We start from the raw sequence: 27275 nt of genomic DNA on the forward strand, positions 1-27275 counted from the left end.
AATAAAAACAAAAAGAAAAAGAAATAAATAAATACAATAATGTTTTTCTTTTAAGGGTATTTTATTAATAGGCGTTAACTATCTGTAAAGGGTAGTGATTATATATGAAAATTGATATGGAAGCCATTAGGAGAGATCTGAAACATTTCAGCCTATTCAATGTGCGATACTAGAATTTGGAACAGCTTAAATGGGGTGTTAGCTAATAGTACCGTGTTTCCCCGATAGTAAGGCAGTGTCTTACTATCTTTTTACCCCCAAAAGCCCCACTGTGTCTTACTTTGGGGGTATGTCTTATATTGTCTCGGGCAATTTTTTAATTTCTTATTTTAAAATATGTAATAAATAAAATCTAGAAGTGGCAGAAGCGCGGGTGAGTGGAGGCGGGCAGGAAAGGCACGAACCGAGGGTTTTAAGCAGAAGGCGGGGGCGGTTCAAGCAGCATTCCGCCGTCGCCGCCGCTCCTGCGTCTTTCGCAGAAGTTCTTGAATGGTGGCGGCGGCCCTTGATCGCAGCCGATGAGGTTCGGCTTTCTTTGCTTCTCCTGCTGCTTCCTTTGCTTTTCTGCTGCTGACTAAGGCGATGCCGGCCGGGCAATTGGAAGGTACCCGATAGCCCTTTTCGTCGCCTTTCCCGGCAGGGAGAGCAAAGGCGGCGGCGGGAGTAGTGGAGGCAAGGCGGAGAAGAAAGAAGCCGCGGATAGCTGGCGAGGCGCCGGCTAGAGGGCTGGACCCCGCCGCTCCCGCCGCCGCCTTTGCCTCTTGCCCGGCGGGAAAGGCGACGAAAAGGGCTATCGGGTCCCTTCCAATTGCCCGGCCGGCGTCGCCTTAGTCAGCAGCGGAAAAGCAAAGGAAGCAGCAGGAGAAGCGAAGAAAGCCGAACCTCATCGGCTGCGATCAAGGGCCGCCGCCACCATTCAAGAACTTCGCTTCTCCTGCTGCTTCCTTTGCTTTTCCGCTGCTGACTAAGGCGACGCCGGCTGGGCAATTGGAAGGGACCCGATAGCCCCTTTCGTCGCTTTTCCCGCCGGGCAAGAGGCAAAGGCGGCGGCGGCAAAGCGGCGGGGTCCAGCCCTCTAGTCGGCGCCTTGCCAGCTATCCGCCGCTTCTTTCTTCTCCGCCTCGCCTCCACTACTCCCGCCGCCGCCTTTGCTCTTCCCGCCGGGCAAGAGGCTGGGTGAGCAGGCCGAGGTGCTGGAACTGGGGCTGCCTGTCCTTGGCATGAACGGCGGGCAGGTGGCGCTCGGCACTCGGAATCCCGTCTTCTCGCCACCGCCCGAGCTCCCTCCGGAGCCTGCTGCCGCCGCCGCGCTTCTTCTGCCGGCCGAGGAGTCCTTATCCCCACCGCGAACTGCTCCGACGCCTCTCTCGCTTGCTTTTAGTACCGTGTTTCCCCGAAAGTAAGACATATGTCTTACTTTCGGGGTATGGCTTATATTAGCCAACCCCCCTGAAACCCCCCATATGTCTTACAATCGGGGGGGTCTTACTATCGGGGAAACACGGTATATTTGTACAGCATAAAAAAATTGGACAGCTATTTTTATCCAGATGTCAAAAGTGAAGGTGGTAGCATTTGGCTTGAATATTATAACTTCCTGAAATTGATTTAATGTAAAACAATTTGATGTTATGGTTATAATTTTTATTGCACTGTGATTGGAGAGAAAAAATTTAAAAAATTCTTTGCCGAAAAGAAAAGAAATGGAACATAATAATGGCTTGGGAATGGGATGTCAAATTTCTGTCTGAACCTCCCCCCCCTCTGAAATTTAAACATGAACAAAACAATTGGCTTCCCAAACTCTGCCACAATATATTAATTCATATTAGAAATTTTTGAGATCTGGGACTTGGCCAGAACTTTCTAGAGTTGTTTTGAGATGTTAGAATCAGAAATGGGAAATGAGAGAGTTCCTACCAGGAATTCCTATCAAGAAAGTTCAAGAGTTCCATCTTGAACTTTGTATGGAGTTTCTCCAACATCCAGGTCATGGTTGTCCCAAGGGTGCATTTTCCAAAGGCAACCGGACTTTTCTTTGTTTGTCCTTGAGGACGTTTCGCTGCTTCTTATCCAAGAACCTTCTTCAGTTCAACACTGTTCAGCTCAGTTCAGAACTGAAGAAGCTTCTGGGATGAGAAGCAGCAAAATGTCTTCAAGGAAAAAAAACAAAGGAAGTCCAGTTGCCTTTAGAAAAAGCCCCTTTGGGACATCTTGAGTTTTCCCTTTTCCCCATTTAAAGCACGTTGTCTCATCTGTTTGAGATGTGGCACCTTGAGGCGTCTCTGATGTGTCAGAGTTTGTTGCAGAAATCAAATATAGAAAGCACACATAGGTAAATGATTCAGCGGGATTCATTATCTCAGAGGTCTTCAAACCTGGTAACTTTAAGACTTGTGGACTTCAACTCCCAGAATTCTCCAGCCAGCATTCTGGGAGTTGAAGTCTAATGGTTCAACTATAATATTGGTTATGTTGTAAATGTTTTCTATTGGTTTTAAATTTTTATTATTGGATTTATTTATTTATTTATTTATTTATTTATTCGATTTGTATGCCGCCCGTCTCCGGAGACTCGGGGCGGCTAACAGCAATAATAAGACAGCGTATAACAATAATCCAATACTAAAAACAATTAAAACCCATTATAATAAAAAACCAAACATACATATAGACATACCATGCATAAAATTGTAAAGGCCTAGGGGGAAAGGGTATCTCAATTCCCCCATGCCTGATGGCAGAGGTGGGTTTTAAGAAGCTTACGAAAGGCAAGGAGGGTGGGGGCAATTCTAACCTCTGGGGGGAGTTGGTTCCAGAGGGCCGGGGCCGCCACGGAGAAGGCTCTTGTAATACATTGTGTTATTATTATGTTGTGAGCCGCCCTGAGTCTTTGGAGAGGGGTGGCATACAAATCTAATAAATAATAATAATAATAATAATAATAATAATAATAATAATAATAATAATAATAATAATAATAATAAAGTCCACAAGTCTTAAAGCTGCCAATTTTGGGGACCTTTGCATTAACTTCTCTTTATATACATAATAACACATGAAATAATATATACAATACCAAGAGTGGTTCTTCCAACATGGTAGCAAGTACAAACAAATCATAGACAGAGGAGAGAACCGTTTCAGTTCCTTCCTGTTTCAGTTTCCAAACAGCCCTCATTGGCTGACCTGTTGACATGCCTATTCATTGTCTGACCTTGTGACTATGCCCTATTCCAGTTCATGAATATTCTGACATGATGGCTAAATTATTATTATTTATTAGATTTATTATTTATTATCTCCTGGTACGCCTGGCTGAGCAAACCAGCTCAGTAAATATGCTGAACACATTTATAAAGAAAGAGGTACATTCTTCATTAAATTTGAGTGCAGTACCCTGGTGAGAAGTCGTAGGCTTGCAAACTTCACGTTTAAACCAGATATAATCACTGTATAATCTGAAACGTTATCTAACTTTCCCTGCTCTTTTTTGTAGTGGAGAATAATCCTCGGACAGGAAACCTCGCCTCACTGATTAAAGTCTTCCTTTCCAGAACCAAAGAATTAAAAATTTCAGCAGAATGTCAGAAGTAAGTGTGTTACGTTACTTGCTGATTTTTGTCACTTCAAAACACAAATACCAAAACCCAACCATGGTTGAAATGCACATACCATGTTTTTCGAAGTACAAGATGCACATTTTCCTCCCTAAAAGAGGCAGTAAATTTGGGTGTGTCTTATACTCCAAATGTAGCTTTTTCTGAAGCTTTTTCCCCCCAGTCCTAACAAGGTGCTAACGATCTTCCCGGCTTCCAGGATTTTTTCATTGCTACTCTGAATAAGTTTTTTTCCAGCCCTAAGTCTTTGCAGGCTTGTTTTCATTGCTGCTCCCTCCAAAGAAGATTTTTTGTATTCCCAGGCTTCGTATTTATTCTGTCATGGTTATATAGTGTATATTGGAGGTGGTGACCCTTCGAGAGCTCTCCATGCTATGAAATTTCATTTTAATGTATGCTGATTAATGTACATTCAAAGTAAGCCGTGTCAAGGTTTTTTTTTCCAGTACCATTGTACTGGATGCGGCCGCGAGAGCCATCGTGGGGCTTCCTAGATTCGCCCACGTTTCTTCAACATTCCGTGGCCTGCACTGGCTACCGATCGGTTTCCGGTCACAATTCAAAGTGTTGGTAATGACCTTTAAAGCCCTTCATGGCATTGGACCAGAGCAGTGTTTCCCAACCTTTTTTGAGCCGCGGCACATTATTCACATTTACAAAATCCTGGGGAACATTGAGCGGGGGTGTGTGTGTGTGTAAAAAAAAGTTTGGACAAAAATATCTCTCTTCCTCCCTTTCGCTCTATTTTTCTCTCTCCCTCTTTCTCTCTCTCTCTCCCTTCCCTCCTCTTTCTTTCCCCTCTCTCTCCATCTCTCTTTGTTTCTCCCTTCCTCTCTTTTTTGCCCTCCTTCTCTCTCCCTCCTTCCTTCCCTCTCTCTGTCTTTCCCTCACCCTCCTTCCCCCCTCTTTCTCTCTCTCTCTTGCTTTCTCTCTCTTGCTGTCTTTCTCTCTTTCTCTCTTCCCCCTCTCTCTCCCTCTCTCTTTCTCTCTCTTGCTATCTCTCTTTCTCTCTCTCTCTTTCTCTCCCCCTCTCTCTCCCTCTCTCTTGCTATCTCTCTTTCTCTCTTTTGCTTTCTCTCTTTCTCTACCCCCTCTCTCTCCTTCTTTCTCTCCCCCCTCTCTCCCTCTCTCTTTCTCTCTCTCCCTCTCTTGCTATCTCTTTCTCTCTCTCCCCCCTCTCTCCCTCTCTCTCTCTCCCTCTCTTGCTATCTCTTTCTCTCCCCCCTCTCTCCCTCTCTCCTTCTCTCTCTTCCTCTCTTGCTATCTCTTTCTCTCTCTTTCTATCCCCCCCTCTTCCTCTCTCTTTCTCTCTCTACCTCTCTTGCTATCTCTTTCTCTCCCCCCTCTCTCCCTCTCTTTCTCTCTCTCCCTCTCTTGCTATATCTTTCTCTCCCCCCTCTCCCTCTCTCCTTCTCTCTCTCCCTCTCCTGCTATCTCTTTCTCTCTCTTTCTATCCCCCCTCTTCCTCTCTCTTTCTCTCTCTACCTCTCTTGCTATCTCTCTCTCCTTCTTTCTCTCCCCCCTCTCTCCCTCTCTCTTTCTCTCTCCCTCTCTTGCTATCTCTTTCTCTCTCTCCCCCTCTCTCTCTCCCTCTCTTGCTATCTCTTTCTCTCCCTCCTCTCTCCCTCTCTCCTTCTCTCTCTCCCTCTCTTGCTATCTCTTTCTCTCCCCCCTCTCTCCCTCTCTCCTTCTCTCTCCCCCTCTCTTGCTATCTCTTTCTCTCTCTTTCTATCCCCCCCTCTCTTCCTCTCTCTTTCTCTCTCTACCTCTCTTGCTATCTCTTTCTCTCTCTTTCTCTCCCCCTCTCTCCCTCTCTTTCTCTCTCTCCCTCTCTTGCTATATCTTTCTCTCTCTTTCTCTCCCCCCTCTCTTCCTCTCTCTATTTCTGTCTCTCCCTCTCTTGCTTTCTCTTTCTCTCCCCCCTCTCCCCCTCTCTCTTTCTCCCAGTAGCCGTGGGGCGACGGCAGGGTGATCAGCTGTGAAGCGGAGCTCCAGAACGGAGGCACAGACGGCGGCGGCTAGACGTGTTGCTAGACGCCGTATATTTCTGGCGTTGCGCTGGGCATGGACGTGGGGCTTGAGCCTCCGTCCTGGTCCAGCCAGCAGACAAGTGCCAGCCACGCAATTCCAGCATTTCCAGCCGCTGCCGTCGGTGCCTCTGTTCCTCTGTTCCGGAGCTCCGCCTCCGGAACAGAGGAACAGAGGCACCGACGATCACCCTGACGTCGCCCCACGGCTATTGGGAGAAAGAGAGAGGGAGAGAGGGGGGAGAGAAAGAGAAATCAAGAGAGGGGGAGAGAGAGAGGGACCACCCTGCCACCGCCCCACGGCATGGCTCCTGCCCGCTGCCGCCGCCGCCGCCGCCATCACCCTCCCCCTGCGCGCCGCCCTCCCGCTGCCGCTGCCCTCCCACCAAGCCCCAAAGCTCACCTGCTGACAGGGAAGCTCCAGCCGGGCGGGGCGCCGCAACTGCTGGAAAACTTGGAAGGCGCAAAGAAGCAAGCTCAGCTTCCGGTCTCACAACTTTTTTCTCTTCGCAAAAAGTTGCGAGACCAGAAGCTGAGCTTATTTCTTTGCGGCACACCTGACCATGTCTCGCGGCACACCAGTGTGCCGTGGCACACCGGTTGGGAAACACTGGACCAGAGTACCTCCGGAACCGCCTTCTACCGCATGAATCCCAGCGGCCGATAAGGTCCCACAGAGTTGGCCTTCTCCGGGTCCTGTCGACCAAACAATGTCGTTTGGCGGGCCCCAGGGGAAGAGTCTTCTCTGTGGCGGCCCCGGCCCTCTGGAAGCAACTCCCCCCGGAGTTTAAAACGGCCCCCACCCTCCTTGTCTTTCGCAAGTTACTTAAGACCCACCTATATCGCCAGGCATGGGGGAGTTAAGACATCTCCCATAGGCCCTCTTGTGTTTCATGTTTGGTATGTATGTGTTGTAAACCCCTTATTAAAAAGCAAAAACATACCATGCATAAACTGTATGGGCCCGGGGGAGATGTCTCAATTCCCCCATGCCTGACGGCAGAGATGGGTCTTAAGGAGTTTACGAAAGCCAAGGAGGGTGGGGGCAGTTCTAATCTCCAGGGGGGAGCTGGTTCCAGAGGGTCGGGGCCGCCACAGAGAAGGCTCTTCCCCTGGGTCCCGCCAAACGACATTGTTTAGTCAACGGGACCCGGAGAAGGCCAACTCTGTGGGAGGTGCCAGGATGGCTCTGGCAATGAATTGGAACTTTGAGGAGCACTTGGACTTGGACTCTGGTTTGGCTTGGATGCCACCTGGAAGCCTTGACAAGGTTGAAACTCTGGAAAGCATGCAGAAGGTAGTAACAAAAATGATTGGACCAGAGTACCTCCGGAACCGCCTGCTACCGCACGAATCCCAGCAACCGATAAGGTCCCACGGAGTTGGCCTTCTCCGGGTCCCGTCGACCAAACAATGTCGTTTGGCAGGGCCCAGGGAAAGAGCCTTCTCTGTGGCGGCCCCGGCCCTCTGGAACCAACTCCGCCCAGAGATTAAAACGGCCCCCACCCTCCTTGTCTTTCTCAAGTGACTTAAGACCCACCTATATCACCAGGTATGGGGGAGCTAAGACATCTCCCCCAGGCCCTCTTGTGTTTCATGTTTGGTATGTATGTGTTGTATGGTTTTTTAACAGTTGAGGTTTTTATTTAATTCTTATTATTAGATTTGTTACATTGTCTATACTGTTTTTTATCCTTGTTGTGAGCCGCACCGAGTTTTCGGAGAGGGGCGGCATACAAATCTAATTAATAACAATAACAATAATAATGATGATGATGATGATGATAATAATAATAATAATAATAATAATAATAATAATAATAATAATAATAATTTTGGATGGTTCATAAATGAATGGTTGTAAGTCGAGGACTGCCTGTATCTTGAAAGTTATTTTCTTCCGATTTGTTTGGTATACCGGCTCTTGAAACTCCTGTTTTTCTTCCAGCCACCTCTTTATCTGGCAGGCTCAGAACGCGCTGTTTATTATCTGCTGCCTTCTGAAAGTGTTGATCTCTCAGACATCAGAAGAGGAGCTACAGCTTCATTTCACCTACGAGGAAAAAACCCCAGGCTCTTGCGGTAAATATTGAATTATTCCAACAAAAGAAATGGCATCACATCTTGGGTGAAAGGCTTTAAAAAAAAAATGATTTTCAAAGTTTCCCCACACGTTACAATATATATACATAAGCCACTGGTTCTCAACCTGGGGGTGGGGACCCCTTTGGGGGGGTCGAACAACCATTTCACAGGGTTCACCTAAGACCATGGGGAAAGAAACATAGAAACATAGAAGTCTGACGGCAGAAAAAGACCTCCTGGTCCATCTAGTCTGCCCTTATACTATTTCCTGTATTTTATCTTAGGATGGATATATGTTTATCCCAGGCATGTTTAAATTCAGTTACTGTGGATTTATCTACCACGTCTGCTGGAAGTTTGTTCCAAGGATCTACTACTCTTTCAGTAAAATAATATTTTCTCAAGTTGCTTTTGATCCTTCCCCCAATTAACTTCAGATTGTGTCCCCTTGTTCTTGTGTTCACTTTCCTATTAAAAACACTTCCCTCCTGAACCTTATTTAACCCTTTAATATATTTAAATGTTTCGATCATGTCCCCCCTTTTCCTTCTGTCCTCCAGACTATACAGATTGAGTTCATTAAGTCTTTCCTGATACGTTTTATACTTAAGACCTTCCACCATTCTTGTAGCCCTTCTTTGGACCCGTTCAATTTTGTCAATATCTTTTTGTAGGTGAGGTCTCCAGAACTGAACACAGTATTCCAAATGGGGTATCACCAGCGCTCTATATAGCGGGATCATAATCTCCCTCTTCCTGCTTGTTATACCTCTAGCTATGCAGCCAAGCATCCTATTTGCTTTCCCTACCGCCTGACTGCACTGTTCACCCATTTTGAGACTGTCAGAAATCGCTACCCCTAAATCCTTCTCTTCTGAAGTATTTGCTAACACAGAACTGCTAACAAAGACAAATTTTCCTTGGTGTTAGGAACTAAAGCTTCTATTCTGGCACCTTGGAACATATTTTTACAATCTGACCAATCAGGCGTTTACAGTGGGCGTGTCCCCTGACCTTCCTGCCAATCAGCTTAAAGCTCTGTTGGGAGAATTAGTGCTAGACTTATGGTTGGGGGTCAACACAACATGAGGAACTGTATTAAGGGGTCGCAGCATTAGAAAGGTTGAAAACCACTGCCTTAAAACATTGATTTCCTATTTGTACAATACAACAATTACAATATTTACAATATTGTGCTCTTTATTGCATTTTCTCTTTTTTTTTTGTTTTCTATCATCAACCCATTGATACCAGTTTTCTCATGTTTCATAGTAATTTATTATATAGTGAATATAGTTAATTTGTCCATTTCTGCACAATCATAGAACTTCTTGATTATTGAGCTTTTCGTGGGTGTGTAAGGATTCTTCCAACATTGTGCAAATGCAAGTTTTATGGATGTTATAATATGCATAGTCAGAATAAAAAATATGGGCCTTAAAAGTCTGGTGGTCCAACCCCCTGCTTAGGTAGGAAACCCTACACTACTTCAGACAGATGGTTATCCAACATCTGCTTAAAAACTTCCAGTGTTGGAGCATTCACAACTTCTGGAGGCAAGTTGTTCCACTGATTAATTGATCTAACTTTCAGGAAATTTCTCCTTGGTTCTTAGTTACTTCTCTCCTTGATTAGTTTCCACCCATTGCTTCTTGTTCTACCTCCAGGTGCTTTGGAGAATAGGGTGACTCCCTTTTCTTTGTGGCAACCCCTGAGATATGGGAACACTGCTATCATGTGGTCCTTCTTTTCATTAAACTAGCCATGCCAAGTTCTTGCAACCATTCTTCATATATCTTAGCCTCCAATCCCCTAATCCTCTTTGTTGCTCTTCCCTGCACTTTTTCTAGAGTCTCAACATCCTTTTTGCATCGTGGCAACCAAAACTGAATGCAGTATTCCAAGTGTGGCCTTACCAAGGCCTTATAAAGTGGTATTAACTCTTCTCTAGTGTTGGGTGAACCCAACAAAGTTCGGGTTCGGCGAACTTACCCAAACTTGGTGGCGGAGTTCAGGTAAGGTCGCCGAACCTGAACCCGAACCCTTCTGGAAATGAGGCCACGTGCCAGGAAGAAGTCTCTGTATCGTCAAAGCTCCCACCTCCTTTTCCACCTCCCGACCAGCCGACAGCTCCCCGGTGTTCACCTTCCTCCGCCGCTACCGGCGCCCGGCTCCTCCTCCTCTTCTCAGCAGATGACAGCCAGGCGGCGGGGCTTCGCGGTGTTCAGCACAAACGGCGAACTCGAACCCAAACATTTTAAAAAGTTCGGGTTCGGTATGCCGAACACCGCAAAGTTTGGTACGAACCCGAACTGTGCAAGTTCTGTTCGCCCAACACTACTCTTCACGTGATCTTGATTCTAATCCCTGTGTTAATGCAGCCTAGAACTGTGTTGGCTTTTTTGGCAGCTGCTACACATGGCTGGCTCCTATTCAAATGGTTGTCCACTAGGACTCCAAGATTCCTCTCACAGTTACTACTGTTGAGCAATGTACCACGTATACTGTACCTGTGTGTTTTGTTTTTCTGGCCTAAATGTAGAACTTACTTTTGTAAGGTTCTACATAAGTAAGTAAGCAAGCAAGAAAGCAAACAAGCAAACAAACAGACAAACAAACAAACAAACAAATAGTGCTTTTTTTCAAGAGGCAAACTGGACGAATGGTGGAAGGTCTTAAGCATAAAACGTATCAGGAAAGACTGAATGAACTCAATCTGTATAGTCTGGAGGACAGAAGGGAAAGGGGGGGACATGATCGAAACATTTAAATATATTAAAGGGTTAAATAGGGTTCAGGAGGGAAGTGTTTTTAATAGGAAAGTGAACACAAGAACAAGGGGACACAATCTGAGGTTAGTTGGGGGAAAGATCAAAAGCAACATGAGAAAATATTATTTTACTGAAAGAGTAGTAGATCCTTGGAACAAACTTCCAGCAGACGTGGTTGGTAAATCCACAGTAACTGAATTTAAACATGCCTGGGATAAACATATATCCATCCTAAGATAAAATACAGAAAATAGTATAAGGACAGACTAGATGGACCAGGAGGTCTTTTTCTGCCGTCAGTCTTCTATGTTTCTATGCTTTTTTCAAGAGGCAAACTGGACTTTCTGGTTTTTCTTTTGAAGACGTTTTGCTTCTCATCCAAGAAGCTTCTTCAGCACAGTTCCTAGTTCAGCTCAGAGGTGAAGAAGCTACTAGGGTGAGAAGCAAAACATCTTCAAAGAGAAATCAGAAAATCCAGTTGCTTCTCGGGAGGGAAAAAAGAAAAGAAAAGAAAAGGCACCTTTGGGACAAACGCTTAAAACAGTGTTTCCCAACCTTGGCCACTTGAAGACATCTGGACTTCAACTCCCAGAATTCCCCAGCCAGCATTCGATATCTGGACTTCAACTCCCAGAATTCCCCAGCCAGCATTCGATATCTGGACTTCAACTCCCAGAATTCCCCAGCCAGCATTCGATATCTGGACTTCAACTCCCAGAATTCCCCAGCCAGCATTCGATATCTGGACTTCAACTCCCAGAATTCCCCAGCCAGCATTCGATATCTGGACTTCAACTCCCAGAATTCCCCAGCCAGCATTCGATATCTGGACTTCAACTCCCAGAATTCCCCAGCCAGCATTCGATATCTGGACTTCAACTCCCAGAATTCCCCAGCCAGCATTCGATATCTGGACTTCAACTCCCAGAATTCCCCAGCCAGCATTCGATATCTGGACTTCAACTCCCAGAATTCCCCAGCCAGCATTCGATATCTGGACTTCAACTCCCAGAATTTCCCAGCCAGCATTCGATATCTGGACTTCAACTCCCAGAATTCCCCAGCCAGCATTCGATATCTGGACTTCAACTCCCAGAATTTCCCAGCCAGCATTCGATATCTGGACTTCAACTCCCAGAATTCCCCAGCCAGCATTCGCTGGCTGGGGAATTCTGGGAGTTGATGTCCAGATGTCTTCAAGTGGCCAAGGTTGGGAAACACTAGCTTAAAAGAATTGTTCCTGTTATTCAAAGCAGCCAAACATCCAGTGCTAACTTGGCTGAAGAAAGTGACAATTATTATTTAGGGTTTTTTTCGCTCGTTTAACAAACAATCTTTGAAGAAAAAAAGAAGGTGCTTGTGTGTGGTCTCTTGGTTTGGAGCAGGTTCTAGAAGTCAGGAAACTGGGATTCCTCTTCAGTGTGCACTCTGATCTCCTGCCCGTTGATTGCTTCCTGTTTTAGTTTACCCTTCTGTAAAATTGGAATAATCTCCTCTATTCGGGACCGAACGGCGAAGCTTTGGATAATGACGGGCGTATGACCCTTTTCCTTTGTGCTAGGACATAATCCCGTAAACTCGGCTTGCACCCAAAAGCTTCCCCCAAAGGTTTGTAAACATTGTAGGTACAAAGGGCTGAGATGTTCCAGAGAAGATAAAACCTAAAAGAGTGGGGAAAAACAGAAATCTGGTTGCTTTGGGATGCAGCGAAGCAGACAAATGAATGCAGTTGGGTTTTTAAGCTTTGGCTTAATGACTGGGTTAGAGGGAAAGGCATTTAATTTTCTAGAGCTTATTTTGTCAGCTGTGCAATGCCTATAATTCTCTGCGGAAGCTAAGCTGAAAGATTTGCTAATTCCATCTCGGTTGGCCAGTAGTTGGCCGCCTTTAACCTTCCGATGTCTCGGCCTTGCTTGACCAAAGGAAACATAGAACCTAATTTATTTTTATTTATTTTATTTATTTATTCATTTGTCCAATACACAATGCATATGGAAGAGAATAGACATGAATATATATAAAGATAATATGTAAAAATAGAGGAGAAGATATATGAAAGGAAGAAAATATATATGATATATGAGATAGGGTTGATATTCCTGGAGGGGTCTGTAATATGGTAAATGATTTAGCTTTACTAGATAAATGGTCAAAGCAATGGAAACTGCAGTTTAATGTTTCCAAATGTAAAATACAGTGATCCCCCGATTATCGCGAGGGTTCCGTTCCAAGACCCCTCGCGATAATCGATTTCTCGCGATGTAGCGGTGCGGAAGTAAAAACACCATCTGCGCATGCGTGCCCCTTTTTCCATGGCCGCGCATGCGCAGATGGTGTTTTTACTTCCGCACCTGGGAAGACCCAGCAGCTGAGGAGCCGCCTGCCTGCCCGCTTGTCCGCCGCTTTTCCGCTTGTCCGCCGCTCTGGGAGTTGAAGACCCAGGGAAGGTTCCTTCGGCCTCCCACCAGCTGATCTGCTCGGCAGAGCAGTAGCAGCGAGGAGCCGAAGATGGGGTTTCCCCGTTGCCCACGCAAAGGGGAAACCCCATCTTCGGCTCCTCGCTGCTACTGCGCTGCCGAGCAGATCAGCTGGTGGGCGGCCGAAGGAACCTTCCCTGGGTGCCACCCGCCGCTCGAGAGCAAGAGGGGGAGAGATAGAGAAAGAGAGAGAAGGAAAGAAAGAGATGAGAGAGGGAGGAAGAGAGTGTGAGAGAGGAAGAAGCAAGATAGAGAAAGAGAGAGAGAAAGAAAGATGAGAAAGGAAGGGAGTGATGTCATCGGGTGGAAAAATCGCGATATAGCGTTTCGCAAAGATCAAGATCGCGAAACTCGGGGGATCACTGTAATGCACTTGGGGAAAAGGAATCATCAATCTGAGTATTGCATTAGCAGTTCTGTGTTAGCAAAAACTTCAGAAGAGAAGGATTTAGGGGTAGTGATTTCTGACAGTCTCAAAATGGGTGAGCAGTGTGGTCTGGCAGTAGGGAAAGCAAGTAGGATGTTTGGCTGCATTGCTAGAGGTATAACAAGCAGGAAGAGGGAGATTGTGATCCCCTTATATAGAGCGCTGGTGAGACCACATTTGGAATACTGTGTTCAGTTCTGGAGACCTCACCTACAAAAAGATATTGACAAAATTGAACGGGTCCAAAGACGGGCTACAAGAATGGTGGAAGGTCTTAAGCATAAAACGTATCAGGAAAGACTTAATGAACTCAATCTGTATAGTCTGGAGGACAGAAGGAAAAGGGGGGACATGATCGAAACATTTAAATATGTCAAAGGGTTAAATAAGGTTCAGGAGGGAAGTGTTTTTAATAGGAAAGTGAACACAAGAACAAGGGGGCACAATCTGAAGTTAGTTGGGGGAAAGATCAAGAGCAACGTGAGGAAATATTATTTCACTGAAAGAGTAGTAGATCCTTGGAACAAACTTCCAGCAGACGTGGTTGGTAAATCCACAGTAACTGAATTTAAACATGCCTGGGATAAACATATATCCATCCTAAGATAAAATATAGGAAATAGTATAAGGGCAGACTAGATGGACCATGAGGTCTTTTTCTGCCGTCAGTCTTCTATGTTTCTATGTTTCTAGATAAAGGAAAGACAATTGGACAGGGGACGAAAGGCACCCTAGTGCACTTATGTACGCCCCTTATGTACGCCCTTTACACTTATGTACGCCCCTTACTGGCCTCTTAGGATCCTGGAGAGGTCAATCGTGGATAGTCTAATTTATTTCTGAATGACAGGCATTTTTCCCCCCCCAGCAAATATATTTTCATTTTGTTCTATTTCATTTCACCTTACAAAAAGTTAACTAATAATAATGACATACGTGTTGGGGCATGCCCTATACCAGGGGTAGGCAAAGTCAAGATCACATGAAGTATTAGTGCCACTTTACAAAGTCTTAGTAAGGCCATACCTGGAATACTGCGTCCAGTTTTGGTCCCCACATTATAAAAAGATGTTTGCCAAGCCGGTGCAGCAGTTGGTGATAAATTAACAGCTTGCCACACTACGTATCTATAGAAGGTCTGATGCTTATGGGAACTTGGGACTCCGAGTCCCAAGTTCCCATAAGCATCAGGCCTTCTATAGATAGTGGGAGGGGTGATTGGGAGGATTGATTTTCATCAGGGAACAGATGCAGCCACAAAGCGCCCTTTCAAGTGGTTCAAGGTCATCCTATGCCCACCCACCTGGGTGGAAGTGGAGAAACGACTTGCCACGCTGGCACAATCCGAGTGGGCAACGTGACAAGTTTGTAGGTGGAGGACAAGGGGTGTGAACTTTCAACTGGGTGGGAAACTCAGCTTCAGGTTTCCCAGTGTAGTAGTAGTATTATTATTATTATTATTATTATTATTATTATTATTATTATTATTATTATTTATTAGATTTGTATGCCGCCCCTCTCCGCAGACTCGGGGCGGCTCACAACAATAATAAAACAATGTACAACAAATCTAATAATTTAAAAATCACTAAAAACCCCTTATTAAAAAGGAAAAACATACCCACAAACGCCCCGAGTCTGCGGAGAGGGGCGGCATACAAATCTAAATAATAAATAAATAAAATAATAAATACCATGCATAAATTGTATAGGCCCGGGGGAAATGTCTCAATTCCCCCATGCTTGACGGCAGAGATGGGTCTTAAGGAGTTTACGAAAGGGAAGGAGGGTGGGGGCAGTTCTAATCTCCGGGGGGGAACTGGTTCCAGAGGGTCGGGGCCGCCACAGAGAAGGCTCTTCCCCTGGGTCCCGCCAAACGACATTGTTTAGTCGATGGGACCTGGAGAAGGCCAACTCTGTGGGAGGTGCCAGGATGGCTCTGGCAATGAATTGGAACGTTGAGGAGCACTTTGACTTGGACTCTGGTTTAGCTTGGATGCCACCTGGAAGCCTTGGCAATGTTGAAACTCTGGAAAGCATGCAGAAGGTAGTAACAAAAATGATTGGACCAGAGTACCTCCGGAACCGCCTGCTACCGCACGAATCCCAGCGACCGATAAGGTCCCACAGAGTTGGCCTTCTCCGGGTCCCGTCGACCAAACAATGTCGTTTGGCAGGCCCCAGGGGAAGAGCGGGCCCTCTGGAATCAACTCCCCCCGGAGATTAGAACTGCCCCCACACTCCTTGTCTTTCGTAAATTACTCAAGAACCATCTATACCGCCAGGCATGAGGGAGTTGAGACACCTTTCCCCCAGGCTTTTTTTATATTTATGTTTGGGTATGTATATGTTGTTTGCTGTTTTAAATATGATAGGGTTTTATGTGTTTTTTAATATTAGATTTGTTTTAGCTGGAATATTGTTTTTATTATTGTTGTGAGCCGCCCCGAGTCTTCGGAGAGGGGTGGCATACAAATGTAATAAATTGAATTGAATTGAATTGATTAAGGGGACCGCCTTCTGCCGCACGAATCCCAGCAACCAGTTAGGTCCCACAGAGTGGGCCTTCTCTGGGTCCCGTCAACTAAACAATGTCGTTTGGCGGGATCCAGGGGAAGAGCCTTCTCTGTGGCGGCCCCGGCCCTCTGGAACCAACTCCCCCCAGAGATTAGAATAGCCCCCACCCTTCTTGCCTTTCGTAAGCTCCTTAAAACCCACCTCTGTCATCAGGCATGGGGGAACTGAGATATTCTTTCCCCCTAGGTTTTTACAATTTATGTATGGTATGTTTGTATGTATGATTGGTTTTAAAATAAGGGTTTTTAGCTGTTTTAGTATTGGATTGTCGCATGTTGTTTTTACTACTGTTGTTAGCCGCCCCGAGTCTACGGAGAGGGGCGGCATACAAATCCAATAAATAAATAAATAAGGGCTTGGAGTCCACAACATATGAAGTTATGCAAGGATTAGGTGTGGCTAATTTAGTGAAAAGATGGACCAAGGATGACTTAATATTAATCTTCCAATATTTGAGGGGCTTCCAGAAAGAAGGGGAGGTCAACCTCTTTTCCAAAGCACTAGAACAGACCTGGGCAAGATGCGGCCCGCCCGCTGTCTGTGACCGCCCCGCGGAGGTCAGTCCAACTTTTCTAGATAAGAACCGGGTTTTCAAGATATAATATATAATATATAATAATATATACTGTAATATTCAATTCAATTTCAATTCAATTTATTAGATTTGTATACTCAGTTCTACCCAATAATATACAGTATTGGATAGAACTGAGTTAATTATATTAGTCCGGCCCTCTAAAACCATCCCAATTTTTCATGCGGCCCTATGGCAAAATTAATTGCCCACCCCTGCACTAGAAGGTAGGACAAGAAGCAATGGGTGGAAACTAATCAAGGGGAGAAGCAACCTAGAACAAGGAGAAGTTCCTAACACTGAAAAACAATCAAACAATGGAACAGTTTGCTTTCAGAAGTTCTGGGTGCTTCAACATTGGAGGTTTTTAAGAAGAGTTGGAACAACCATTTGTCTGGAATGGGCCTTCTGCTTAAGCAGGGGGTTGGACTAAATGACCTCCAAAGTCCCTTCCAACTCTGTTACCCTTATTACTCTGCTCATCACCAACTACAGAATAGGGCAGTGATGGCAAATGTATGTATGTTTGGTTTTATAATAAGGGTTTTTAATTGTTTTACTATTGGATTGTCACATGTTGTTTTATCACTGTTGTTAGCCGCCCCGAGTCCACGGAGCGGGGCGGCATACAAATCCAATAAATAAATAAATAAATAAGTAAGTAAGGAAGGAAGGAAGGAAGGAAGGAAGGAAGGAAGGAAGGAAAGAAAGAAAGAAAGAAAGAAAGAAAGAAAGAAAGAAACCAACCAACCAACCAACCAACCAACCAACCAACCAACCAACCAACCAACCAACCAACCAACCTATGGCACGCATGCCACAGGTGGTGCGCAGAGCCATATCGAAGGGCACGCGAGGCATTGCCCTACGTCAGCTCCAGCGCACATGCGCACCCTGGCCAGCTGATTTTCGCCTTTGGGAAAGGCCGTTTCACCTTCCGGAAGCTTTAAGGAAGCTTCCCTGAAGCCCCGGAGTGCAAAAAAATACGCCCAACGGACAAATCAGAAGTTCGGAAAAAAAACGTACTTCCAGTTTGCTCGTTGTACTGCTTTCCACACTCTGGGGCTTCAGGAAGCTTCCCTGAAGGCTCCGGAGTGTAAAAAATTAGCGCAACGGGCAAACCGGAAGTCTGTTTTACTGAACTTCCGGTTTGCCACTTGAATGGGGTTTTTTTTCACCATCCCAGGCTTCAGTGAGGCCTTTGCGCATGCGTGGGTACGGAGGGGGGAATTGTGCACATGAGCAGGGACAGCGTGGGTGGGTGTGCATGCTTGGGGGGAGGGAATGGGTATGGGCACATGTGCTAGCTTACGCATGTGAACCCAAAAAGTTTCACCATCACTGGTATAGGGCAGGGGGTAGGCATGTGGACTTCAATTCCCAGAATTCCTTGCTAGCATGATTGTTTCAGGAATTCTGGGAGTTGAAGTCCACAAGTCATAGAAGAGCCAATTCTACCCCTCTTGTTGCATTGGCTTTTTTGGCTGCCACCACACACTGCTAGCATACATTCTTTAAGCAGTAAGGGGCAGCCATTTTTTTTACTGCTACAGAGTATGGCTTATTTTGTGGGTGTGGCTTGATGGCCATGTGACTAGGTAGGAGTGGCTTGAACGATCATCATCTTTCAAGTGAACTGTTAAGTCCTTGACTTACAATCTCATCAGTATCGCTGTCTGGGGTGTTTCCCGCGCTCTCCTTCCTGGGTCGCCCCCATGCCTTGGGCTGGATAGCTAGGGGAATGGGTGTTGATCAGCTGTTGAGAAAAGAGGGGGGAGGAACTGGGTCCCCTGCAAAACCTGTCGCTGCTGGTCTCCCTGCCGCTTTCCGAGGAGGAGGATGGGAAGGGGGGATGGTCAGGTAGAGCTGGGCACACAGCTTCATTTCCACCGGTGGAACTGCATTCCACCCCGTCCTGCCTGCTGCCCACCCCTGCCTTTAAGTGTTTATCCACTATGGTAAGCTCAAGGGAAGGCTGCTTTATTTATTTGTTTGTTTGTTTGTTTATTTATTTATTTATTTATTCATTCATTCATTCATTCATTCATTCAATTTTTATGCCGCCCTTCTAGATTTAGCTTTACTAGATAAATGGTCAAAGCAATGGAAACTGCAGTTTAATGTTTCCAAAGGTAAAATAATGCACTTGGGGAAAAGGAATCCTCAATCTGAGTATTGCATTGGCAGTTCTGTGTTAGCAAAAACTTCAGAAGAGAAGGATTTAGGGGTAGTGATTTCTCAAAATGGGTGAACAGTGCAGTCAGGCGGTAGGGAAAGCAAGTAGGATGCTTGGCTGCATAGCCAGAGGTATAACAAGCAGGAAGAGGGAGATTATGATCCCGCTATATAGAGTGCTGGTGAGACCCCATTTGGAATACTGTGTTCAGTTCTGGAGACCTCACCTACAAAAAGATATTGACAAAATTGAACGGGTCCAAAGACGGGCTACAAGAATGGTGGAAGGTCTTAAGCATAAAACATATCAGGAAAGACTTAATGAACTCAATCTGTATAGTCTGGAGGACAGAAGGAAAAGGGGGGATATGATCAAAACATTTAAATATGTTAAAGGGTTAAATAAGGTTCAGGAGGGAAGTGTTTTTAATAGGAAAGTGAACACAAGAACAAGGGGACACAATCTGAGGTTAGTTGGGGGAAAGATCAAAAGCAACATGAGAAAATATTATTTTACTGAAAGAGTAGTAGATCCTTGGAACAAACGTCCAGCAGACGTGGTTGGTAAATCCACAGTAACTGAATTTAAACATGCCTGGGATAAACATATATCCATTGTAAGATAAAATACTGAAAATAGTATAAGGGCAGACTAGATGGACCAGGAGGTCTTTTTCTGCCATCAGTCTTCTATGTTTCTATGTAATTTTTATTTTGAATCTAATTCCTGTATCTCAACCAGCTGTTTTTGAGCCATTGTTTTAAAAAATACACTGTTTTCAATCAATCAATTTATTACAGTCTTAGACCAGAGACAATACACTGGGTTTTTTGTTTTGTTTTGCTTTAAAGCTGGTGAAGTTTAAACGTTGGTAACTGGAAAGTTGGATGAAGTTTAGAAGCTTCATCCAGTTTCATTCAACTAGCCTTGAAATATCCAATAAAATTTCCTTACTTTCTTTTAGGCTCTGAATATGAAGATCTTATGGAAGAATTACTCTGCTGCCTCATTCAGTTGATTGTGGAGGTTCCTCTTTTGTAAGTAGATTTCATATGCTCTGTATTCATTGGGTTTCCTCCAAATGCATTGTGATAATAATCCCCAGGCCTCGTGGCCATATTAAAAAGGGGAGAGCCCCATGTGCTACTTTGACCTAGCCAGTGAGACTTGGACTAGATATAGGAGAGATGCTAGGCAATTGAACCACTTCCACCTGCCTTTGTAAAATTCTGGGGGTCCGGTGTCAGGATAAGGGGCCTGACACTAAGGTCCTCTCCAGAGAAGGCCTGCGATCAATTGCCACCTTGCTGATGAAAGCCCAGACACGCTGAGCAGTTCATGTTGCTAGGATGTCACACCATCGCATCCCTAAACAAATCCTCTATGGGGAGCTGCCTAAAGGAAAGCAATTAGTGTTGGGCGAACCAAACTTGCACAGTTCGGGCTCGTACCAAACTTTGCGGTGTTGGGTTCAAGTTTGGCGTTCGTGCCGAACACCGCGAAGCGCTGCCGCCTGGCTGTCATCTCCTGAGAAGAGGAGGAGGAGCCGGGCGCCGGTGGCAGCAGAGGAAGGCGAACGGGGTGGAGCTGTTGGCCGGTCGGGAGGCAAAAGGAGGCGGGGAATCCCACAATGGGATTCCGGGGGCGGGACTTTGACGTCATGGAGACTCCTTCCTGGCGCGTGGCTTTATTTTCTCCTCAACTCCCCGTTTCAGCCGGCCAGGAAGAAGTCTCTGTGACGTCAAAGCTCCACCCCCGGAATCCCATCGTGGGATTCCCCACCTCCTTTTGCTTGCAGTGCCATTCCTGATGCGGGGAAATTTTTATTTTTACGGAAAAGGATGCTGCAGCAATGCTGCAAGCAAAAGGAGGTGGGGAATCCCACGATGGGATTCCAGGGGCGGGGCTTTGACGTCATGGAGAAGTGTTCGGGTTCAGGTTCCGCAAACTTACCTGAACTCCGCCGCCAGGTTCGGGTGAGTTTGCCGAAGCCGAACTTCGTTGGGTTCGCCCAACACTAAAAGCGATCGCATGGGGGACAAAGGAAGCATTACAAAGACATTATTTTACATTTGGAAACATTAAACTGCAGTTTCCATTGCTTTGATAATTTATCTAGTAAAGCTAAATAATTTACCATATTACAGATGCCTCCAGGAATATCAACCCTATTGCACACTTTAGAGTCATCAGCAAATAGGCAAACCTTCCCTACCAAACCTTCCCCTATGTCACTCACAAACATATTATATCTGGATGGGTTCGTGAAGAGCTTTGAGCAGCATGCAAAAAGACCAAAGTAGGCTTATGTCCCTATTGAATTTTCAGATGATGCTAAGTTAAAGTTACTGACACTGAGCCAATCACTAGCTAGGATTTATTGCACTAAAGCCAATCATTGTTTATGTTAAGTGAAAAAGCAGGCAAAGCAGTTTATGGTTTCCTGCTGGGTTCATGTGGCAAACGAAACCGACAGGAAATTGTCCTTTCTCTTTCTCAAGTAGGGATAGGCTCTGCCTCAAAGCTGAAAGTGAATTTTGATCCCTAATTAAATTCATGCCAACCAAGCTTGTGCTGTTGGATTGGCATTTGCTGGTCCAAATGAGCACTTTTTCTTTAATTAAAATGGCCCAAGAGGGACCTTTTTCCCCCCCAGCCTGAGGCTAAAACTGGCCGGTGTCCAAGAATCCATGTAAAATATAGAATAATTAAATGAGAAAATTTTGGGGAAACTTATGAGAAATACATTATGCATGTAATATGACTTTAGTCACTGAGTCGTTGATGCATGGAACTCACTACCTGACTCTGTAGTATCATCTTCTAACCCCCAAAACGTTTCCCTTAGACTATCCACGGTTGACCCCTCCTGATTCCTAAGAGGTCAGTAAGGGGCATGCATAAGTGTACCAGAGTGCCTTCTGTCCCCTGTCCTAATGTTTCTCTCTTACACGTATGTATATAAAAGTTGATATCTCTTTGCATACTACCAATTCGTACTTGACAAAACAGACAAACAAATAAATAAAAATAAATAAATGTTCTGGATTGTGCCAAAGAATTTAATATACAGTGGTACCTCAAGATACGAACTTAATTGGTTCCAGGGGGAGGTTCGTAAGACGAAAGGTTCGTAAGACGAAACATTGTTTCCCATAGGAAACAATGTAAAGTCAATTAATCCATGCAACAACAAAAAAAACTGCAAAAAAACGCTGCCGCCCCGGCTGTCACCTTTTAAAACAGCCGGGCGGCTTCCCTCTCTCTCTCTCTTTCCTCCCTCCTCCTCCTCTTCCTCCTCCTCCCGTATTCCGCCTCCCTCCCAGCCCGCTAGGCAGGCCAGTGGTCCCCATCACGGAGCACAGCCATGTAGGCTCCGCTCTGTTCCCTGCCGGCCCGATTGAGGGGCCGGCGGTCTCCGCCAGGGAGAGCTTCCTGGCTTTCGTTCTTGTTGGATTCGCGAGCTTTCATGCTCAGGAAGCTCTCCGAGCTCGGGAAGGAGCCCACGGTCAGTCGGCTGCGGGCGGGAGGAAAGCGAATGCCACGGGGCTGGACTCGCTCCCCCTCTTACCAGTCCAGCAGGCAGCTGCCGCGGAAGGCTCCGTTCTGTTCCCTGGCGGCCACGGAGCCTGGCCCCGTGGGCTCGGTTACATCTTCTGCTGCCAGCCAGGCAGCGCAACAAAGAGAGGCATTCGCTTTCCTCCTGCCGGCCCCTCAATCAGGCCGGCAGGGAACAGAATGGAGCCTTCCGCGGCGGCTGCCTGCTGGGCTGGTAAGGGGGGGAGCCGAGCCCAGCCCCATGGCATTCGCTTTCCTCCCGCCCGCAGCCGACTGATCGTGGGCGGCTTCCCGATCTCGGAGAGCTTCCTGGGCATGAAAGCTCGCGAATGCAACAAGGACGAAAGCCAGGAAGCTCTCCGAGATCGGGAAGGAGCCCATGGTCAGACAGCTGCGTGCGGGAGGAAAGCGAATGCCTCTCTTTGTTGCGCTTCCGCCAGCATGGCCTGGCTGGCAGCGGAAGATGTAACCGAGCCCACGGGGCTGGGCTCGGCTCCCCCTCTTACCAGCCCAGCAGGCAGCCGCCGTGGAAGGCTCCGTTCTGTTCCCTGCCGGCCACGGAGCCCGGCCCCGTGGGCTCGGTTACATCTTCCGTTGCCAGCCAGGCAGCGCAACAAAGCGAGGCATTCGCTTTCCTCCCACCGGCCCCTCAATCGGGCCGGCAGGGAACAGAATGGAGCCTTCCGCGGCGGCTGCCTGCTGGGCTGGTAAGGGGGGGAGCCTCCTGCTTCCCCCCCCAGCCAAAAATACAAAGGCGGTATGCCGCCGCCCGCGGAGCAATGGGAAGCTGAAGCCGCCGGCGGTTTCAGACTCCCTTTGCTCCAGGCTGCTCCGCCCTGCCTGTCATGCGGCGGCAGACTGTCTTTGTGTTTTTCGCTGGGGGGGAGAGCAGGAGGACCTTCCTGACTCCCTCCCCCAGCGCCGGACCTCCTGCCCTCCCTCCCAGACAAAACCCCAAAGTGGCCTCCCGAACCCGGAAAAAAGCCCCGCCGCCGGCTGTCACCTTTTAAAACAGCCGGGGGGCTTCCCAGCAGCCTCCCGAAGCCAAACGCCAAACCCGAACATCCGGGTTCGGCTTCGGGAGGCTGCTAGGAAGCCCCCCCGGCTGTTTTAAAAGGTGACCGCCGGGCTGGGGGGCTTCCCAACAACACCCCGAACCCGGAAGTTCGGCAAAAGTTCGGGGTTCGGGAGGTTGCTGGGAAGCCCCCCAGCCCGGCTGTCACCTTTTAAATCAGCTGGGCGGCTTTCCAGGAGCCTCCTGAAGCCGAACGCGGAAGTTCGGGTTTGGCGTTCGGCTTCGGGAGGCTCATGGAAAGCCGCCCGGCTGTTTTAAAAGGTGACAGCCGGGCTGGGGGGCTTCCCAGCAACCTCCCGAACCCCGAACTTTTGCCGAACTTCCGGGTTCGGGGTTGGGGGGGTGCTGGGAAGCCCCCCAGCCCGGCGGTCACCTTTTAAAACAGCCGTGCGGCTTCCCAGGAGCCTCTGAACGCCAAACCCGGAAGTTCGGGTTTGGCGTTCGTAACACGAAAAAAGTTCGTGAGAAGAGGCAAATTTTTTCTGAACCCCGGGTTCGTATCACGAGTTGTTCGTAAGACGAGGGGTTCGTATCTTGAGGTACCACTGTATTACATTTGAAGTTGAAGTAAAAGCTATGACGTTTCATTATTTCACATATTTATTTAATATCTGAAGTATATTTATCTGTTTGTTTGTTTGTTTGTTTGTTTGTTTTGACAAGTACTTATTGGTAGTATACAAAGAGATAACAATTTTTATATACATACTTGTAAGAGAGAAACAGTTTCTGATCGCAATTCAAAGTGTTGGTTTATGACCTATAAAGCCCTTCATGGCATCAGACCAGAATATCTCTGGGACCGCCTTCTGCCGCACGAATCCCAGCGACCGGTTAGGTCCCACAGAGTTGGCCTTCTCCGGGTCCTGTCGACTAAAGAATGTTGTCTGGCGGGACCCAGGAGAAGAGCCTTCTCTGTGGCGGCCCCGACCCTCTGGAACCAGCTCCCCCCAGATATCAGAGTTGCTCCCACTCTCCTTGCCTTTTGCAAGCTCCTTAAAACCCACCTCTGTCGTCAGGCATGAGGGAATTGAAATTTCTCTTCCCCCTAGGCTTATAGAATTTATACATGGTATGCTTATATGTATGAGTGGTTCTTTAAGTTGGGGTTGTTTTTTTAATATTAGATTTGTTTACATTGTCTTTTTTATTGTTGTTAGCCGCCCCGAGTCTTCGGAGAGGGGCGGCATACAAATCTAATAAATCAATAAGTAAGTAAGTAAGTAGGTTAGAACCAAGCCCTGTCCTGTTTTCCCCAAAATAAGACATCCCCTGATCATAAGCCCAATCGGGCTTTTGAGTGCATGGCAATAAGGCCAAGTGCTTATTTCAGGGTGCCAAAAAATATAAGATGGTCTAATTTTCGGGGAAGCACGCGAGGTAGGCTGAGAAATGGAAGCATTGAGTGTCCTGAGGTTTGTCTGCAGTCCAGGGAGTGACTCATCTTAAAGACATCTTAATTCCCTTCCCTTCCTTTCTATGGAGGTGGAAGAATTAACCGAGAATGTTTCCTGTTCTGTCTTTTCAAATAAGAGGATGGCAAAAGAGGTCACTGTTGGGTTTTGGCTTCCAGTAATTTTTTTTTTAGAAGTAAGTGGAGATGTTTCCCAGCCATTTCTCAAACAAGCATCGCTACTGTATTTTTTTGCTTGCATGTTTGCCATTAGTGGATGTTAATTTGGAGAGCGTTGCCAAGAGGAAAGATCACGTTCCCTAAAGATCACCAAAGATGATGGGCCTTTGCCTTTCAGTATCCCGAACTGGCTTCATCCTTTTTGGCAAGCCGTCTTTCAACTTTCTGGCCGTCCCCTGGGAAGTGTGGCAATCAAGCCCTCTTCCGTTATTATTTGAATGTTGATGTTTAAATCCGTCTCTGCTGGCAGCCGTCCTAACTTAGCGAACTTTTAGCCTCCGATGCTTCCGGTGAAATTCTACTTGCTAGGAGATGAAGAGTAAGAAGTGGCTTTTGTTCAGAAAAGCTGACGTGGGACGAGTCTATAGGTCAGCGATTCCCAGCCAGGGTACCCAAATATTGTTATCCTGCCGTTCTTATCAGCGCAAAACATCTGGGCATCCCAAATTGTGAACCACGGCTATAAACATTGCAAAGCCTTGATGCCATTTTGGTATCACAGATCAGCGAGGCTGGGAAGCCTGAGATAAAAAAAAAGGACTCGCTGAAATTTAAGAACCCGATAAGAGGTACAAAAAAGGGGCAGCCAAACAGATTAAAAGGAATTGCTTCTGACTGAGGCAAGACTCTACAATTCTTATACAAAATTCTAAATAAGAGACTGAAAGAGTGGCAGATGCTTGGAACTCTTTTACTGAGAGAGAATTAGATGCTTGGAACAAACGTCCAGCAGACTTAGTTGGTAAATCCACAGTAACTGAATTTAAACATGCCTGGGATAAACATATATCCATCCTGTCCTGCTGGCGTGTCTCAACCGCCCGTAATTACAGGGTAATTAGTCCAGGAAGACACACACTATATGATAAAAGGAAAACCCAAAAGTCTTTATAAACAGAAAAACAGAAACAGCTCCCTTTTTAAATGTCAAAGGGGTTTTCTGGTACACACAAGGCACAAGTTAAATGCAATCCAATTTCTCACCCAATAACTGGGAAATTGAGTCCAATTCTAAAGTCCAGAAAGTCCACACACAATCTTGAACGGCAAAAACCACGATCTTGACGAAACAATGAATCAGATAAACTGCCATGAGGCTAAAATACCAGGCTGCTCTTTTATCTGTAGCACTAATTACAGCAGCCCCACCCAACCACAGGCGGCTTCATTTATCTCCTGTAATAATCTTTCAGTTGTTCTCTCCTATGCATCACTCTACGCATGTGTGGATGTGTCATAACTTCTTGTTCCGAATCCAGGGATGATAGGGATGATTGATCTCCTCCTGGGCTGTCTGCCAAACTCCCCTCTTCCCTGTCACTCACGCTTCCTTGGTCAGAGGAGACTTCGTCGGCAGATTCTATCGGGAGCAAAACAGGGCTGTGGCATGTGGATGTTTCCCCCACATCCACCTGCACATTCCTTGGGGCAGGAGCTGGGCCAGAGCCAACCACAACACATCTGAAGATAAAATACAGGAAATAGTACAAGGGCATGAGATCTTTTTCTGCCGTCAGTCTTCTATGTTCCTATGAGACGGCATGGTGGACACAAATAAAATCCAAACTTGGATTTTAACCCTCTGTACACAAATTATGCAAATTTCACACACATTTGGGACTTCTCAACAAGTGTGGAATGTAGCTTTCAAGAAACCATTTAGATGGTTTTAAAAGGAAACCAGGACAAATTCAGAAATAGAATAGCAGACTTGGACAGGATCTTGGAGGTCTTCTAGTCTAACCCCCTGCTCAAGCAAGAGACTAACTTGCCATGTATTTCAGTGTTTCCCAACCTTGGCCACTTGAAGATATTTGAACTTCAACTCCCAGAATTCCCCAGCCAGCGTTTGCTGGCTGGGGAATTCTGGGAGTTGAAGTCCAGATATCTTCAAGTGGTCAAGGTTGGGAAACACTGGCTTAGGGGGTTGTGCATACATGTGCAGGGGAGGGGACATTGCATTATTTATTTATTTATTTATTTATTATTTAGATTTGTATGCCGCCCCTCTCCGAAGACTCGGGGCGGCTCCCAACAAGATAGAACAAATCATAAATAATCAGAAAACTTTAAAATTTATACAAGATTTAAAAGAACCCCATATACTAACAGACGCACACACAAACATACCATGCATAAATTAAACATGCCCGGGGGAGGTGTTTCAATTCCCCCATGCCTGACGGCAGAGGTGGGTTTTAAGGAGCTTACGAAAGGCAGGGAGAGTAGGGGCAGTTCTAATCTCTGGGGGGAGTTGGTTCCAGAGAGTCGGTGC

At 46.4% G+C, this 27275-nt stretch overlaps 1 protein-coding gene across 1 annotated transcript in view; it reads left to right on the plus strand.

Moving 5' to 3' along the window:
* Positions 1-27275, plus strand: part of DYM (dymeclin) — a 293904-nt gene that overhangs the window by 63769 nt on the left and 202860 nt on the right. The window contains exons 5-7 of the mRNA XM_070736919.1: positions 3500-3593; positions 7596-7729; positions 19699-19771. Coding sequence (XP_070593020.1) covers positions 3500-3593; positions 7596-7729; positions 19699-19771 — 301 coding nt within the window. The remainder of the gene's footprint in view (positions 1-3499; positions 3594-7595; positions 7730-19698; positions 19772-27275) is intronic.

Source organism: Erythrolamprus reginae, chromosome 2 (genome assembly GCF_031021105.1).
Source record: "Erythrolamprus reginae isolate rEryReg1 chromosome 2, rEryReg1.hap1, whole genome shotgun sequence".
Classification (NCBI taxonomy): Eukaryota; Metazoa; Chordata; class Lepidosauria; order Squamata; family Dipsadidae; genus Erythrolamprus; species Erythrolamprus reginae.